General features: G+C 49.6%; 1 protein-coding gene across 3 annotated transcripts in view; it reads left to right on the top strand.

The window, feature by feature from the left end:
- Positions 1 to 18,418, top strand: part of ARHGEF12 (Rho guanine nucleotide exchange factor 12) — a 926,126-nt gene that overhangs the window by 332,567 nt on the left and 575,141 nt on the right. For all 3 annotated transcript variants that reach the window (XM_078682163.1, XM_078682161.1, XM_078682160.1), the window contains one exon: positions 14,296 to 14,338. In XM_078682163.1, coding sequence (XP_078538289.1) covers positions 14,296 to 14,338 — 43 coding nt within the window. The remainder of the gene's footprint in view (positions 1 to 14,295; positions 14,339 to 18,418) is intronic.

The raw sequence follows: 18,418 nt of genomic DNA, 5'->3' as shown, positions 1-18,418 counted from the left end.
CTGCACAATATCATGGAGTTGACCTACATACTGACCCAGTAGACGAAGACTTTCTTATGGATACCTTTGATACAACACAAAGGTCCACCTCAATTTTACCTATGCTTAAAGGGGTTATTAAGCATGCGCCAGAGGTCTTCAAAGATCCAGTTAGGGCTTGAATCCTCAACCCCCGAATTGAGAAGAAATATAAGGCTGCCCCCTCAGACCCAGCCTACATTAAAGGGCCTGCAACACTAGACTCCCTTGTAGTCTCCAATGCACGCAAAAGAGCCAATTCCCAAACATCAGGCGAGGCTCTCCCACCAGATAAAGAGTCTAAACTCCTAGACACCTCAGGCAAGCGCACAGCATCACAAGCAGCAAACATTTGGCGTATTGCTAATACTCAGGCATTATTAGCAAGGTACGACAGGGCACATTATGACGAGTTAGAATACATAATGCAGCACCTTCCTGACAAGTACAAGAATAGGGCCGATGAACATATACAGAGGTTAAAACCTTCACCAATACCTCTATTTGTTGTGCCCTAGATGCAGCAGATACAGCTTCAAGGGCAATTAATACCAGTGTCCTTTTGCGTAGGCATGCCTGGCTACGCATTTCAGGTTTCAAACCTGAAGTCCAAAGTGCCATACTCAATCAACCCTTCGATGAGCAACACCTATTTGGGCCTAATGTGGACATATCCCTTGAAAAAATGAAAAAAGGAAATGCACACAGCTAAATCTATGAGAGCCTTGCAGTCGCAAGCTCCCAAACGTTAGTTAGTTAGTTTCGTCGCTCATCCTATAGAAGCACCACTAGAGGCTACTCCTCAGATAGTCCCTCTACTCTTTACAAAGCCCCTACACAATCCACCTACAGTAGGGGCTACCAAAGAGGGGGTTACAGGGGTAACAACAATAAAGGCAGAGGCAAAACTAACACCTCCCGCTCTGCCTCCACTCCTGCCCAATGACTTCCCTCCACTTCCCCCACCACATTCCACTCCAGTTGGGGAAAGACTTCAACAATTCCTTCCTGTTTGGACCAACATCACATCAGACAAGTGGGTGCGACAAATAATTCAGGCAGGTTACTGTCTCGAACTAACCTCTACCCCCCCAAACATACCACCCAAACAGCATCCAATGTCACCAGAACATTTGCTACTGCTCAGCCAGGAGGTAATATCCGTCCTACAAAAAAGCGCAATAGAACCAGTTCCACTGCATCAACAAAACAAGGGAGTTTTCTTCCTGTAATTTCTTATCCCAAAAAAGGACAGCTCTCTAAGGCCTATTCTAGACCTCAGACCACTAAACCTGTACATACAATCAGACCACTTCCATATGGTCACACTCCAACAGGTCCTTCCTCTCATTTTACAAAACGACTTCCTTGCCACTATAGATCTCAAGGACGCCTATTTCCACATTCCCATTCACACAACTCACAGAAAGTATCTCAGATTTGTACTAGACGGTCAGCACTATCAATTCAAGGTACTCCCATTCGGAGTCACAACAGCACTAAGAGTGTTTACCAAGTGCCTAGCAGTAGTAGCTGCACACTTAAGAAGACAGCACATTCACGTCATACAGTCAGTGTGTACAACACACTAACACCACCATCCAATTACTCCACAACTTGGGGTTTGCAGTAAACCACACCAAGTCCCACCTGCAACCGTCCCACGTACAAAATATCTCCGTGCCACAATAAAAAACCTCAACAGCGCTAGCTTTTCCCGCTCCTGCCAGGATAGCAAATATGCAAGCTCTTCTAACCAAATTCCAACCGCAACACTCTCTTCCAGATCGAGTGTTCATGCAACTCATAGGAATGATGACCTCTTACATATTCATAGTGCATCATGCAAGACTATAGATGTGTCCTCTTCAAGAGTGCTTAGCACGACAATGGAACCAGGCTCAAGGTCAATTAACAGACCTAGTGTTGGTAAACCGTCGAACTCACCGCTGTCTGCAATAGTGGAACACCAAAAACCTTTCCAAGTGCCAACCGTTCCTAGAGCCACTTCCTCAAATAGTTATGACAGCAGACACATCGCTCTCCGGCTGGGGAGCCCACCTCCTGCAGCACACCATGCAGGGCAGGTGGACACCGCAACAAAAGTTACTCCACATCAACCACCTGGAGTTACTAGCCATTTTTCTAGCCCTAAAAGCATTCCAAAAGCACATATCTTAGTTTGCACAGACATCATGACAGCCATGTACTACATAAACAAAGAAGGAGGGACACACTCTCTGCAACTCTCTCAGTTAGCGCAGCAGATATGGAGATGGGCTATACCTCTCAACAACTTCCTCTTATCCCAACACTTTCCAGGAGTACAAAACACCATAGCCGATCAGACACAACAGATCCACGAGTGGGAACTTCATCCTCAAGTTCTTCAACCGTTCTTTCAGATGTGGGACAACCTTAGATAGACCTCTTCGCCACCCACGAAAACGCCTAATGCCCAAGCTTCGCTGCCAGGTATCCACACCCGCTGTCCAAAGGCAATGTGATATGGATGAACTGGTCCGTCTAATTTGCGTACGCTTTTCCACCTCTCCCACTGCTTACATTAGTGATGCGCAAACTTCAGCAACATTCCCTCACTGTCATTCTAGTTGCTCCAACTTGGGCCAGACAACCGTGGTACACCACACTGCTGCACATTTCTGGCTATACCTGTCTCCACGCTTCCTAACCCAGAACCATGGAGAGATCAGACACCCAGAACCAGCTCAGCTCAACCTAGCGATCTGGCTCCTGAGGTCTTAGAGTTTGGTTATCTTAACCTTCCTACTGACTGTATGAACGTTATTAAAGAAGCTAGACGTCCCACCACTAGAGCATGTTATGCAGCCAAGTGGAAACGTTTGTGATATACTGCCATAACAACGACACCAATCCTTTAGATGTGTCTGTTCAACACATCATAGGATACTTACTACACCTCCAAGGATGTAACTTAGCGTAAACATCTATTAGACAGCATCTTGCTGCCATTGCACCATACCTACAAAATAGACATCTATCACTTTTTAGAGTACCTGCCATAAAAGCTTTTATGGAGGGCCTCAAAAGAATAATTCCTCCCAGAACACCACCTTTACCTGTGTGGAATTTAAACACTGTTCTCACACGGTTAATGGGACCCCCCTTTGAACCTTTACATAAATGTGAACTGCAATTCTTAACTTGGAAATTTGCTTTCCTAGTAGCTATTACTTCTCTAAGAAGAGTTAGTGAGCTACAAGCATTGACCATTCAAGAACCTTTTCTGCAAATGCATCATAAAAAGGTTTTTCTCAGTACCAATCCTAAATTCCTTCCAAAAGTCATTTTGCCCTTCCATCTCAATCAATCTGTAGAGCTGCCCGTATTCTTCTCGCAGCCAGTGTCACAGAAAGAGATCTTCACATCTTAGATGTCAAAAGAGCATTGCTTTACCACATTGAAAGAACACAACCCTTTCGTAAAACTAAACAGCTTTTTGTGTCTTTCTCACCACCACACAAAGGCAAGCCCATATTAAAATCTGAGATAGCTAGGTGGATTGTCAAATGTATACAAATTTGCTACCACAAATCTAAACGTACGTTATCTGTTCCTCCTAAAGCCCATTCTACTAGAAAGATAGGGGCTTCAATGGCATTTTTAGGAAACATTCCCTTAGATGACATCTGCAAAGCAGCTACCTGGTCTACACCGCACACATTCACAAAACACTATTTTGTAGATGTGCAAACTAAACAGCAAGCTACTGTGGGCCAGGCTGTACTTAAAACACTGTTTCAAACTACTGCAACAGATACTGGTGGTCGCCGCTAAGAGTGGGTACTGCTATACAATCTATGCACAGTGTGTAATCTGCAGCTCATATACGTCGAAAGGAAAATGCTACTTACCAGTATGCATCTGTTCTTGGCATGTAGAGCTGCAGAGTTACACACGCCCACCCGCCTCCTACCTTTATTTGTTCCAGTATTATCTTAATTAGATACAGCTTACATGAGCATCCTTCCTGTTTCTTACAAAACTCCATAATTTCCCTGCTGGCGAAAAACAATCTAAGGATGGAGCCGATGCCCATGCTCACTATTGTCCAAAGGAGGAGCCACCTATCTCGTGACTTCCAAAGACTTTTCAGGACAAAAAACAACTGCAAACATCCGGGCCCAACACTAGGTGGCGATCTATGCACAGTGTGTAACTCTGCAGCTCTACATGCCAAGAACCGATGCATACTGGTAAGTAGCATTTTCCTTCCCTTTATTCCACCTGGGATAATACGGTCTTTCATTTTTTGTGTTAGACCACTTTAAACAATAGTAGTGACTGTACCACAGCCTAAGTTATATTCCCCTCGAACAATGCTGCCTTTCAATTATTTTGTTAAACAGCTTTAAACGATAGTTGTGAGTGCCCAAACACAGGATGTATGTGTAAATGTATGTATACTTGTAAAGCGCACTATCACCTTGCAGGCATCCTGGCGCTGTATACCGCTGTGGAACCCTTCCTGGCTTTCCCTGTGAGATGCCCCCTACTGGGTACCCCCAAGGGGAAGTCAGGCATTCCAGCGCTTTCGGGGCCGTTGTGGAGATTAAGCAAGCTATTGCCCAGAGTTGCAGAGTGGGACCCATGATTAGAGTAGGCACCAAGGCGAGAATTATCGAGTCCGTGGACATTGAGCCAAGACCCTGCCGCGTCGGGAATTGAACCCTGGTCCCGGGTCAGACCTCTGCATCAGGGTCTGCCGCTTCTAACCCGTGAGCCACACTTCTCCAAGTTACAAGTACAAGTTACACAGGAAAGTGTTACCCTTCTCTTATTTTAGCTTATGGGTGTCCAAAAGGCGACCAAGAGGGCAACATTCACCTTTTAATTTACCTTTGTTCCACCTTGCACAGTGCTGCCTTTCACTTATATTGGAGAGCTTTAAACTATATTTGCGACTGCACCTTACCCACAACCTAAGTTTAATTATCAACTTTACTGTGCCAAAAACAAGCTTCCCAGACACACTTTTGCTGTGCTTTTAAAAACAAATAGCATCCGTTCTTAGCTCAAGCACACTTTATCACTTTTGGGGAACTGCTTGCCTTTTATACCCACACTCGGTCACATTCTGTTTCCTTTGAGATAAGAAACTGCATCTGATAGAGACTACTAATCACAGATTCCTTCACGTACAATTATCCCCAGGCGTGAGACTGGATCCGGAAACTTTTTGGCCACTGCATCCCTGCGGGCTGGGGGCGGGGTGACATCACGCGACTCCGCCCAGGCGTCGTCCGCGTACGTAACATCAGCGAGGTCACATAAGCCCCACCCTGGCGCGCCTACGCCAGTTTTTTAGGTCGAGCCTAGAGCAGTGCATGCGCTGTGCTCTGGCGAGACTTTTAGTAAGGGCTTCAGAAAATGCTACCACTGTGGCCTAGAGCTTGCGTGCATGTGCGCGGGCACGCGTTGAAGAGCAGAGGCGCCATTTGGCTTTTCTCTCTCGTCATGGGTCACAGGCTCTGGCTGTTCTCTCCTCCCTCTGCATTCCATTCTCCTTATCGCCAAAGTTGAAAACAACCCAGCGGGACCTTCTCCAGCCTGCTCTATCCCCTCTCGACCCCTACCTTTGGACAGGGAGAAGGGAAACTGCTCCTGTTTGCTAGCCTCACTACTATTCATGCAATGGAAGTTTGTCAATAGTTCATGAACAGTGCATTTCATTTCTTGAAAACAAGTGTCCCTGTCTCCCTTTTTACTCTGGGCTGCTCGCTCCTCCGGCCCCCACCTCTAGGCTTCAAGGTACCAGTCTGCCAGCAGGTTCGCTCTACAGCTCTTCTCTCCTCTTCTCCCCCCCCCCCCTTTTTCAGAGTGGAGGGGAAGGGAGGCTAGGTCAATTGCAAGCTTCTCAACCAGCAGCTTTAGGTATGTCATAGAAGCGGCCACTTTACCCTTAATACGTAGTGCTTACCCCCTCTGCCCCCGCTCTGTCCTAACACTTATCATCAGATTTAAAGCTGGTCGTGCTTCCCCCCTGCCCCCGCTCTGTCCTAAGACTTATCATCAGATTCAAAGCTCACCGTGCTTGCCCTCCTCTCTGTCCTAACACTTATCATCAGGTTCAAAGCTTGCCGTGCTTACACCCTCTGCCCCGCTCTGTCCTAACACTTATCATCAGGTTCATAGCTCACCGTGCTTACTCCCCTGCCCCCGCTCTGTCCTAACACTTATCATCAGATTCAAAGCTCACCGTGCTTGCCCTCCGCTCTGTCCTAACACTTATCATCAGGTTCAAAGCTCGCCGTGCTTACCCCCCTGCCCCCGCTCTGTCCTAACACTTATCATCAGGATCAAAGCTCGCCGTGCTTACCCTCCTGCCCCTGCTCTGTCCTAACACTTATCATCAGGTTCAAAGCTCGCTGTGCTTGCCCCCCTGCCCCCGCTCTGTCCTAACACTTATCATCAGGTTCAAAGCTCGTTGTGCTTACCCCCCTGTCCCCCCCCGCTTTGTCCTAAAACTGAACATCAGGTTCAAAGCTTGCCGTGCTTACACCCTCTGCCCCGCTCTGTACTAACACTTATCATCAGGTTCATAGCTCACCGTGCTTACTCCCCTGCCCCCGCTCTGTCCTAACACTTATCATCAGATTCAAAGCTCACCGTGCTTGCCCTCCGCTCTGTCCTAACACTTATCAGGTTCAAAGCTCGCCGTGCTTACCCCCCTGCCACCCGCTCTGTCCTAACACTGATCATCAGGTTCAAAGCTTGCTGTGCTTACCCCCCTGCCACCCGCACTGTCCTAACACTGATCATCCGGTTCAAAGCTCGCCGTGCTTACGCCCTCTGCCCCCCGCTCTGCCCTCGCTCTGTCCAAACACTTATCAGGTTCAAAGCTCGACGTGCTTACCCCCTCTGCCCCCGCTTTGTCCTAACACTTATCATCAGGTTCAATGCTCGCCGTGCCTGCCCCCGCACTGTCCTAACACTTATCATCAGGTTCAAAGCTCGCCGCGCTTATCCCCCTGCCCCCGCTCTGTCTTAACACATCATCAGGTTCAAAGCTCGCCGTGCTTACCCCCCTGCCCCCGCTCTGTCCTAACACTGATCATCATGTTCAAAGCTCGCCGTGCTTACCCCCCTGCCCCCGCTCTGTCCTAACACTGATCATCAGGTTCAAAGCTCGCCTTGCTTACCCCCTGCCCCTGCTCTGTCCTAACTGATCATCAAGTTCGAAGCTCGCCGTGCTTCCCCCCCCCCTGCTCCCGCTCTGTCCTACCACAGATCATCAGGTTCAAAGCTTGCCGTGCTTACCCCCCTGCCCCGCTGTGTCCTAACACTGATCATCAGTTTGAAAGCTTGCCTTGATTACCCCTCTGCCCCCGCTCTGTCCTAACACTTATCATCCGGTTCATAGCTCGCCGTGCTTACCCCCCTGCCCCCGCTCTGCCCCGTTCTATCCTAACACTTCTCATTCGGTTCAAAAGTCGCCTTGCTTACCCCCGCTGCCCTTGCTCGGTCCAAACACTTATCATCAGGTTCAAAGCTCGCTGTGCTTACCCCCATGCCCCCCGCTCTGTCCTAACACTTATCATCCGGTTCAAAGCTCGCTGTGATTATCCCTCTGCCTCCCGCTCTGTCCTAACACTTATCATCAGGTTAAAAGCTCACCGTGCTTGCCCCCGCTCTGTCCAAACACTTATCATCAGGTTCAAAGCTCGCCGTGCTTACCCTCCTGCCCCTGCTCTGTCCTAACACTGATCATCCGGTTCAAAGCTCGCCGTGCTTACCCCCTCTGCCCCGCTCTGTCCTAACACTTATCATCCGGTTCAAAGCTCGCCTTGCTTACCCCCTCTGCCCTCGTTCTGTCCAAACACTTATCAGGTTCAAAGCTCGCCTTGCTTACCCCTCTGCCCCGCTCTGTCCTTACACTTATCATCAGGTTCAAAGCTCATTGTGATTATCCCTCTACCCCCCGCTCTGTCCTAAAAATGATCATCAGGTTCAAAACTCGCTGTGCTTATCCCCCTGCCCCCGCACTGTCCTACCACTTATCAACAGATACAAAGCTTGCTGTGATTATTCCCCTGCCCCCGCTCTGTCTTAACACTTATCATCAAGTTCAAAGTGTGCCGTGCTTGCCCCCGCTCTGTCCTAACACTTATCATCAGGTTCAAAGCTCACCGTGCTTGCCCTCCGCTATGTCCTAACACTTATCATCAGGTTCAAATCGCGCCATGCTTACCCCCTCTGCCCTCGCTCTGTCCAAACACTTATCATCAGGTTCAAAGCTCGCCGTGCTTACCCTCCTGCCCCCGCTCTGTCCTAACACTTATCATCCGGTTCAAAGCTCGCCTTGCTTACCCCCTCTGCCCTCGTTCTGTCCAAACACTTATCATCAGGTTCAAAGCTCGCCTTGCTTACCCCTCTGCCCCGCTCTGTCCTTACACTTATCATCAGGTTCAAAGCTCGCTGTGCTTATCCCCCTGCCCCCGCACTGTCCTACCACTTATCAACAGATACAAAGCTTGCTGTGATTATTCCCCTGCCCCTGCTCTGTCCTAACACTTATCATCAAGTTCAAAGCGTGCTGTGCTTGCCCCCGCTCTGTCCTAACACTTATCATCAGGTTTAAAGCTCGCCGTGCTTACCCACCTGCCCCGCTCTGTCCTAACACTTATCATCAGGTTCAAAGCTCACCGTGCTAATCCCCCTGTCTCACGCACTGTCCTAACACTTATCAGGTTCACAGCTCACCGTTATGCAGCACAATATATTTGGTGCAACAACATCAACTGTTGCATGGCTAAACACTTATATGGTCCCAAAAGCGAGACCTATTGGCTATGCCAATGCTTGTTTCCTTTTCCGCGTGCAGCACGGATCCAGTCTTGCTGCGGGCCTGTTTGGGGCCCTTTTTTTCTCACCTTTGTCTTCTGTCTTGGTGGAACAGTGTGCGAATGCCTTCGGTCTTCAAAACTTGCACGTCTTGTTGGCGTCTTATGTTGGCCACGGACCCTCATCTCATTTGTATGTGGTGTTTGGGGGAGGATCACGGCACCACTGATTGTGAGGCATGCCAACAGTTGAAGCCAAAGTCGCGGCGGGAGCGCCAAATGAAACTTCTATCGGCCCATCTCCCCAGATCGACCTCCTCCCCTCGATCAGCCTCGGCAGACAGCTTCAGATAGGGCCATGGTCCTCGTCCTTCTCCGATGTCGCTAGAGAGTCGCTCCCCGTTGGGTAAGTGTTGCCCCCGGGGACTGGTGTTCTGCCTTCCGGGGGCGTGGACTCTCTGCGGGTGATTCAGCCCCGTGTTTCGGCCTCCTCTCCACCGTGTCGCGGGAGGTTGCCGGGGCTCGGGTCGCATCCCCGAGCCCCGCTCGGCCTTCTGGGCAGGCGAAGGCCTCGTCCAAGGCTGAGCTGACGCTGCCACGGTGCCGGTGCCTGCTTCGGGCAGCGCCACAGGGGTCGGTGACCTTTCCTCGTCCCACTCTGGGTCGAGGTGGGGTGGGGACTCCTCGTCCCCCTCCGGGCCCTTCTCGTCCCTCCCCGCGGGCGGCTGCCTCGTCGGAGGGAGAGTCGGAGGTTGGTTCATCCCTGGCGCCGCTGCATGGGTCGCTGGACCACCTCCGTAACATTCTGGGCCGAGGCTGGCGGAGGGCTTCGTGTCACTCCCCCGGTCCCTCTCATTCCTCCATGCAGGCGGCAGAACTGCTTTCTTCTCCGCTGGGCTCTACAGAGGCGGGTGCGGCCTTCGCTCACGCAGTGTCAATGGCTGTGGGCATTCTGCGCATTGGGGACCCGATTGCTCATTTCCCGGCGCACCATGTCTTGGTGGTTCTCTACCAGGGCTCTGGTGGGAGGGAGATCCTGCTCCCCTTTGAGGGTTCGCTCCTTTCTTCCCTGACGAGGGCTTGGAGGCGTCCTGCCTCGGGGTCCCTCGGGGGTCCCGGTGCCTCAACACCTTCTGCAACGACACCTTCCGGCGGAGCGTGACCCTGCGTGCCTCTCCCTCCACCCCCCTGCTGCCACTCCCCTTTTGTGGACCGCTTTTCCCTCTCTGCCGCCATTGTTGAATCTGCCGTCGCTGGACTCTTGGGGGCGCAACATGTTCACCTCGACCAGTGCTGCCCTGCGGGCCCTTTACACCTTGTGTGTATTGGCGAGGGCCTCTTCTTGTTTGTGGGACTCGGCTGAGTCTCTGGGATCTGCGGCTTCCCAGGAGACTGTTCAGGTGAACTTACGGCATCATGCTTTGGATGGGCGGGAGCTGGCGGCGTTTATTCTCCGCTGTGCTCTGGACATCTCGGAGGTGCTGGGACATGGCTTCCTCAGTCGCCCTCCATCACCATGTTTGGCTTCGGGATGGAGTGTTCTCTGAAAACATTTGGGTGTGGCTCATTGACCTTCTGTTTGATGGCAGCCTGTTGTTCCATGCCCCGGCTGACTCCGCCATCCAGAGGTTCCTGGCGGGGCTCCGTCCTCCTCCTCCTCCTCCTCCGCCTTATTCTCCTCCTCCTCCTCAGTGATTGCTGAGTTTAGCTGGGTATGGGCCTTTTCGATGCCCTTGCGTAGGTGGTGTTTGCTGGCCATTGTGTCCTCATTGCTGGGACTTTGATTGTTGGCTGCTGGACGGCCCTTGTTGCCTTTGTGTGTGTGTTTTTGCTGGAATTGTTACACAGACTTGGCCCTGAGATTACACCTTCTGTATTTCTTTGGGCAGATGTCAAGCCTTCCACTGGGCTGTCTTTTTTCCCCTGTGATGCTTTTGCTTTCTCCTCTGCTGCGGAAGTTCTTCCAAAGATGGTTCCCGTGTTTTAGGGACTTACCATACCCTATGTGGGGTAGTGGTAGCTGTTGTATAGCTATATTCCGCTGGGGAGTGCTAGTTGCCTTTGATGCCCGTTCTCCATGGCGTTTCTGTATGTTGCTATTGCTTGTTGAGGTTGTGTGCGCGACCCTGTAGTAGTGGGTCCAGGCATTTCCTCTCCTTCCTGCTCTTGTGCTGATAGCTGGGATGCTTCTGTGTCCTTCTTGCTTCTTGCGGCTTAGGCTTTAGCTGCCGTTCTAAGCGGTACAAAAGGGGGTGGTGATGGACGGAGCATCTGAACCAACCAACCAATCAAACACTCACACCCAGTCAACAGATCTGGGTTTAATCCATCACCGTTCTTTAGCCCAGTCTGCCACCCCAGTTCAGACATGGCCATATGCAAATCAGTCTGACCCTGTGCCTCATGGGAACAGTCCAGTCCGAACTGCCAAGCCATGCCTTCCCTGGACCGGAAACAAGCTTCCTAGGACCGGTTTCTGGCATTCCAGCCATCTTCAGCCAGGCTTGCTTGAATCCAGTGGCAAAGTGAGCAAGGGACTCACGTCTGAGCATACCCTGCCAACTTATGGTGAACAAAGCGGTACAAAAGGGGGTGGTGAAGGACGGAGCATCTGAACCAATCAAACACTCGCACCCAGTCAACAGATCTGGGTTTAATCCATCACCGTTCTTTAGCCCACTCTGCCACCCCAGTTCAGACATGGCCATATGCAAATCAGTCTGACCCTGTGCCTCATGGGAACAGTCCAGCCCGAACTGCCGAGCCATGCCGTCCCTGGACCGGAAACAAGCTTCCTAGGACCGGTTTCTGGCATTCCAGCCGTCTTCAGCCATGCTTGCTTGAATCAAGTGGCAAAGTGAGCAAGGGACTCACGTCTGAGCATACCCTGCTAATTTATGGCGAACAGAGCGGTACAAAAGGGGGTGGTGATGGACGGAGCATCTGAACCAATGAAACACTCACTCCCAGTCAACAGATCTGGGTTTAATCCATCACCGTTCTTTAGCCCACTCTGCCACCCCAGTTCAGACATGGCCATATGGAAATCAGTCTGACCCTGTGCCTCATGGGAACAGTCCAGCCTGAACTGGCAAGCCATGCCTTCCCTGGACCGGAAACAAGCTTCCTAGGACCGGTTTCTGGCATGCAGTTCTGGCTGGACTGTTGTCTTCCCTCTGGGTGGGCTTGTCTCTTTCCTTTGTTTCCTTGCGCCCTCTAAGCTTCTTCTGCCTGTCCTGGCTTTGAGTGGAATCTCTGTTGCCTTAAGGGTGGAGTGAGGTGCTTCGGCCTCTCCGGCCTTGCCCTTGGTCCCTCTGTAGGGAGTGTGCAGGCCCCTTCACTCTTCCTTCTTCCTTCTACATCCCTCTTGGGGTTGCTGGTGTTTGACTTGTGGGGGTCCTCTTGCCTGGTAGGGACGAGGTTACTCCCTGGTCTACAGGTCTGGTCCCCTGTGGGCCACCTGTCCTGTCCAGACTGGTGGGGTTCCTTCGCAGACCCTCCTTTCCCGTGGGTATTGCTAGGGTATCTATTCTACATGAAGGAATCTGTGGCTAGTAGTCTCTAAAAGATGTACGAGTTACTTACCTTCAGTAACAATGTATCTGGTAGAGACGATTCTAGCCGCAAATTCCTTCACGGCCCGCCCTTCCTCCCCATTCTGCGAGGACCCCATGGCCAGTCTTCGGTACTTGCCTCCCGGTGGGGGGCTATGACCTCTGCGAGTACCTTCTTTTGCTCTTAACGGTGGCTCTGTCTGGTTGCTGTTCTTCCCTCCCCTTGGTTCTGGGAAGTTGGTGTTCGGGTGATCCTATGCCCCGCTACTCAGGTTGGGGGGGGGTTTGCCTCCAATCTCTACCCTTCCTCCCTCCCTCTTCTTGCTAAGGGTCCTGGCCCCTCTGCTCCTCTGAGTTGGGGTCCTTTGGTCGTCCTTACCCCTGTTTCTCAGGGGGCGGTTGCCCTCTATGCTGGGTGGTTTGGAGGTTGGTTGTTCCTGTTGGGACTGTCTCCCTTTCCTTGTTTCAGGGTGTGGGTTGTAGACCTGCTACATGTGTCATGACTTTTTACGCAGGTTCCCTGTCTCTGAGGGAGGGGGGGGAGGTGGCTGTATATGAATTGGCAGGGTAGCTGCTTAGGGCTCTGCTCTGTTCTTCTTTCTCTCCCTGCCCTGTTCTTCTTTCTCTCCCTGCCCATGGACACTGCGGTGTTGCACTGTTTCCTATGGGGTCTCTTCCCTTATTTGTATACTCTTTCACACACTGTTCCCACGCTCTCACAGTTTTTTGTTTGATGGCTCCGCATTGTGGTGCGGAAAAGTTCTCAGAAGAAAACTGACGTAGGCGTGCCGGGGTGAGACTTATGTGACCTCGCTGACGTCACGTACGCGGACGACGCCTGGGCGGAGTCGCGTGATGTCGCCCCGCCCCCGGCGTGCAGGGATGCTGTGGCAAAAAGTTTCCCGATCCAGTCTCACGCCTGGGGATAATTCTACATGAAGGAATCTGCGACTAGAATCGTCTCTGCCGGATACATCGTTACTGAAGGTAAGTAACTCGTACTTCCCAGCTCTCTTTACTTCCAGTGTTATGGGGGAAATCTCATTTATTTCAATATGTGCACTTTAATGAATTTGCACCATTTACATCCATTTAAATTATTTGGTCATTTAAAATTAAAGAGTCCTTTCCACTAAACATGATGTATATTTACTATTACACTATCCATTATCCACCTTTCTTATTACCTACTACTAGCCATCCCATTCTCTATATTAAGCACACCAACCCCCCATAAAAAAGCGCAATGTTCACTATATCATAATACTTAAGTAAGCCATTGTTCGTGTTGCTACTTCCCTTCCATATCTCATTTTAATTCAAAGGTAATACCAGCCCTCACGCATTAATAAGTAACAAAAAACTAATGGCTGTTTCATAGCAGTTTATAATAAAACATTCAACATACAGTACAGCACAGCTAAAATAAACTAAACTAATAGCTCTGGCAGAGACTAGGCCTATTGGCTTTGCCAATGCTTGTTCATACAGGTATTGCAGTTTCCCAGCACTCATGTTGCAACGTAATATTTACAAAGTGCTTCCTGACTCAAGCCTGCTGCCTTGACACACTGGCAAAAAAAAATATGTTGATGTTTGTGCTGTTAGATTTATTAGTTTCAGATGATAACAGCCTGTTGAATAGGCCACGCAGAAATTCGAACCAATTAAATAGGATACAGATCTGTGCAACAAGCATTCATATTCCTGAACCTATCTCTTGTGCAGAAGTTAAATGTATCTGTTTTTTGTTTGCTCCTTCTTAGTTTGGAAAACCCTCCGTCAGGCAGGTATTGTGAGCAGGTCTTACTCTGTGCTTTCGTATTGTTATATCTTTCTACTGTCGGCTTTTAATCATTCACCAAGTCCTAACTGAGTAATTTCTTTTTTTCTTCCAGCATCTTAAAGTTTCGGTCCCTGAAGATATTGCCTCGGATCTAGGTAAAAGATGGTCAGCATTGGACTAATATATATATATGATGCATTGCTGTGGAGGCAAGAGTTTAAAGTTTGACTGTAGTTTTGCATGGCAGAGAGAAAATCCATTGTGGTTGGTGTTGGAAGGCAGAGTAAGAGAGATGTTGTTTTTTGTGGAAGAGGATCACTAGATGATTGTGTGTTGGTAGACAAAATCATGGGACCCCATTACATTGTGGAAGAAAATCAGGTGAATTGTGACATGAAACCAGTACTTCTATGATGGTGCACTGAAGTCTGTGTTTCTGCTGTATTGTGTTATGAAAGGTTTGGATAATGCAACACTGATAGAGATGGCCTTTTGTAGGAAGTTGGATCTGTATATACTATGCCAAAGTGAGGTATAGTGCGCACAGAGTCCAGTGGAAACCCAAAAGTAGGCAGAGATAAAGTTAGATAGAACCTTACTCTCGATTTGTGGTAGTGTGGTCGAGCAGTAAGGCAGTATCAGAGGACAGTGTTAAGCACTTGTTGTACGCACTCAGACAGCAAATTCATTCACACACTTAAAGACTGAACTTTTGTTTTCAATGGAGAACCTCTGGTTTGAAAAGACTCTGCAGGCTTGGGGACGAAGGTCTTCTGGATGCGACCACCACTTTGAGAGGTAAGTTGGGAAGTTAGGGGTTGGTTAGGCACCGTTTGTTTGGGCACACTAGGCCGTGGGGCGTCAGGTGCAGGGGTTCCTTTTGAGGTCAGATCTCCTTACCAGCTCCTGGTCGCGGTTAGGGGGGCTTTCTGGATTTAGACTGCAGGCGTCGGCTGGAGGCTTGAGGCAGGTCAGGAGTCGCCGTATCTCGGATCAGGATCACCAGGGTAAACTCCTTGTAGTGTTTTCCCACTCGAGCTAGTGCTGTTGGAGGCGGGTGCTGATTGGTGCCGATTTGCAGTTTCCGGCCAAGGCCAGGGGTTGCAGATGAACAAATCCGGTGTTCCCGGGAGACAAAGCCTTTGTGAATGAAGGCAGGCAGGTCCTCCAGGGTTTTTGAGGTTCCTGACTGCAGGATACACCGGGATTTTGCAGGAGCAGGTTCGAGGTGGGGACAGGCCAGTAGGGCTGGGGCCAAGTCAGTGGGCGTCTTCCTCTTGTTAGCTGCTGCACGGCTGTTCGTTCCTCCTTCTTCTTCTTGTAAGTTCTTCTTGTCTGAGGAAGCAAGGTTCAGGGGTGCCTCTAAATACTAGATTTAGGGGCGTTACAGGTAGGTAGAAGGCCGGGACCAGTGGGTCCCTTCCCTGGGGTGGGTATACCCCTATTATGCCACTTTCCAGTGGGAGGGGGGCATGAGCCTGTCTCTGGTTGGCTGAGTCCCCCTATCTTCAAGATGGCGTGGACTGAGAGTTGTGCTTCACCTCGTCTCCCCCACCTGAGGGGTGGAGTAGGCAGAGGTGGGCACACCTCTCTTCCTCACTTGTTTTTCCAGCCGGTTCTCCTGCCCAAAGTGGGAGTCAGAACCAGTGGGGACCAGTTGCTGAGAGCAGCAAGTGCCCTGGGGAAGCTTACAATTGCGGCAAACCTTTGAAGCTCCCCCTTCGTAAACCCTGCCCATCCTGGTGTAGGAGGCTTGGCACCTCATCCCAAGATGTGCATTGTTTCAGTCCCCAGAGAGCAGCAGGCTCTCGACCCAGGGATCCAGAAACATGTCTGGTGGTGGCAGCTGAAAGCAGCCACTCAGCCTGGACACTAGTGTTAGGTTAGTTTTTAGGGGGCATCTCTAAGATGCCCTCTGTGTGCATTTGTCATTAAATCCCGCACTGGCATCAGTGTGGGTTTAATGTGCTGAGAAGTTGATACCAAATCTCTCAGTTTTCATTGTAGCCATTATGGTGCTGTGGAGTTCGTAATGACAAACTCCCAGCACTATATACTCTTAATGGCAGTACTGCACATACAATGTCTGAGAATGGACTTAGCCACTGCAGCGTTACAGGGCTCATGCACCTGTACCCTCTTCACTGGTATAGTGCACCCAGCTAGAGGGGTGACTGATCTATGCCAGGGCAGGGGGTTGTAAGCATGGCCATGTAGACTCTTCACTTTGTTCTGCACCAAGACACGCAGTGTGTAAGTGTCAGGGTACAGGACCTATAAGGGTGGCACATTAAGTGCTGCAGCCCTTAGATGCCTTCTCTGGTGACATTGACCTGGATACGTGTGGTACCATTTACCAGGGGCTGACCTGTGGCCAGAGATGCCAATTGGGTTTAGGCGTCAATGCAGTTTTAGGGAAAGAACATAGACCCTGGGTACCTGATTAGCAGGAGCCCAGGTCACACTCAGTCAAAGTACATCAGCAAATATGCAAAAACTGGGGGCAACCATGCAGAAAGAGGGCCCTTTCTCACACAACCCCCCCCCCCCTCCCAAACGAAAGAGGATTAGACTAACCTTTCCCTAGATAGTCTTCAACTTCTATGTGGAAGAACATGGAAAGTCCATCTGCATTGGCATGGGCAGTCCCAGGTCTGTGTTCCACTACAAATTCTATTCCCTGTAGGGAGATGGACCACCTCAACAGTGAAGGATTTTCTTCTTTCATTTGCATTAGCCATCTGAGAGGTCTGTGATCAGTTTGAACTAGGGAGTGAGTACCAAACAAGTATGGTGTCAGTTTCTTCAGGTACCAAACCACAGCAAAGGCACTCCAACGCTTCTCTCTGGGGAGAAGCCATCTGCTTATAAACGCAACAGGTTGGTCTTGGCCTTCATCATTGGTCTGGGATAGGACTACTCCTATCCCTAGCTCAGAGGCATCAGTCTGCACAATGATCTGCCTGGAGCTTTGAGATTTGGTTGTGAGAAAGTGGCTCTATATGTACTGGTCCAAAGTAAGGTACAGTGTGTATAGAGTCCACAATCCCCAGAGGTATAACAGAGGTTAAAGTCAAGTCTGACCTTACTCTCTAAGGTGGTAGCTTGGTCGAGCAGTAAGGCAGTACCAGAGGACAGTGTAAAGCATTTGTTGTACACACACACTCAGTCAGCAAAAGATTTCACACACTCAAGAACTGAACTCTAGGCCAATTGTTTTCATATCCAAAGACATAGTTGTTTTATTTTTAGAGCCAACAGGTATCAAAATATACTTTTCTTGATATGAGTACTCTCATGTAATTACTTTGCAAAGAGGCAATACACTTTGTAAACGCAATAGGTACAATGGTTGCAGTAGGCAACACAATTCTAAACACAATTTAACATTGAGCTCAATAGGTTTTTCTACATAAATACAGCTGATTATTTTATCGATTACTTTTGTAACTCCAGGACTGTATCCTAGATTCAGGCCTGGGGTCTAAGCTGAAAACAGTTTAGTAAAAACGTTGTGGTTATTGCAATGATTTTTTAAGAATAAAAGGTATTTTAAAAGTTCACACTTAGAAATGTTTCAGTGAAAATCTAGCAATGTTATCCAATGGGAGAAAATTCAGGTTACAGGTAAAGTACGTTCTCGTTACTTGTCTAATCCAGTACTGGGCTCCTAGGTCCAGCACTGGGGTCTCTACTTAAGACAGGTAAGTAATTACGTTTCAGTAGTAGGTACGATTTGTAAGGAATATTTCAAGTTTTCAAAAGTAGACAGAAGAAATTTCATAGAAAAGCAGACAATGGATTCCTATGTAGAAAATTCAGGTTACTAGTAAACCCGGTTAGGATTACTTTTGCGGTTCAGTACTGGGCTACAAGGTACAGTACTGGCTTCTCTCCTGATCCCAGGTGAGTACTTCAGACTTCGGTATTCGGCTGATTTTATAGGAATATTTTAGAGTTTCAAAACTTCACACTTAGAAGATTTTTCGAGTCAAACCAGTGAATGTTCTCCTATGGCAGGAAAGTGAGTTATCGGTTTTCAGGTGAGTACGCTGACTGGTGAAGTTAAGGTTCTGGGCATAAACTCAGGGGTCCCCCAGGGTCAGGTAGGTACAGTTGGCACACCCTCAGCGGCACAGGGCCAGCCGAGTGCAGAGGTAGTTAGGCCCAATGTTATCCAATGAGAGGCACGGGGCCTTCGGTGGGTGGCTGCTGGCTAGCAGGCCATGCGGCTG

Source organism: Lissotriton helveticus, chromosome 3_1 (assembly GCF_964261635.1).
Source record: "Lissotriton helveticus chromosome 3_1, aLisHel1.1, whole genome shotgun sequence".
Taxonomy (NCBI): Eukaryota; Metazoa; Chordata; class Amphibia; order Caudata; family Salamandridae; genus Lissotriton; species Lissotriton helveticus.
This window is presented reverse-complemented; position numbering and strand designations above follow the sequence as displayed.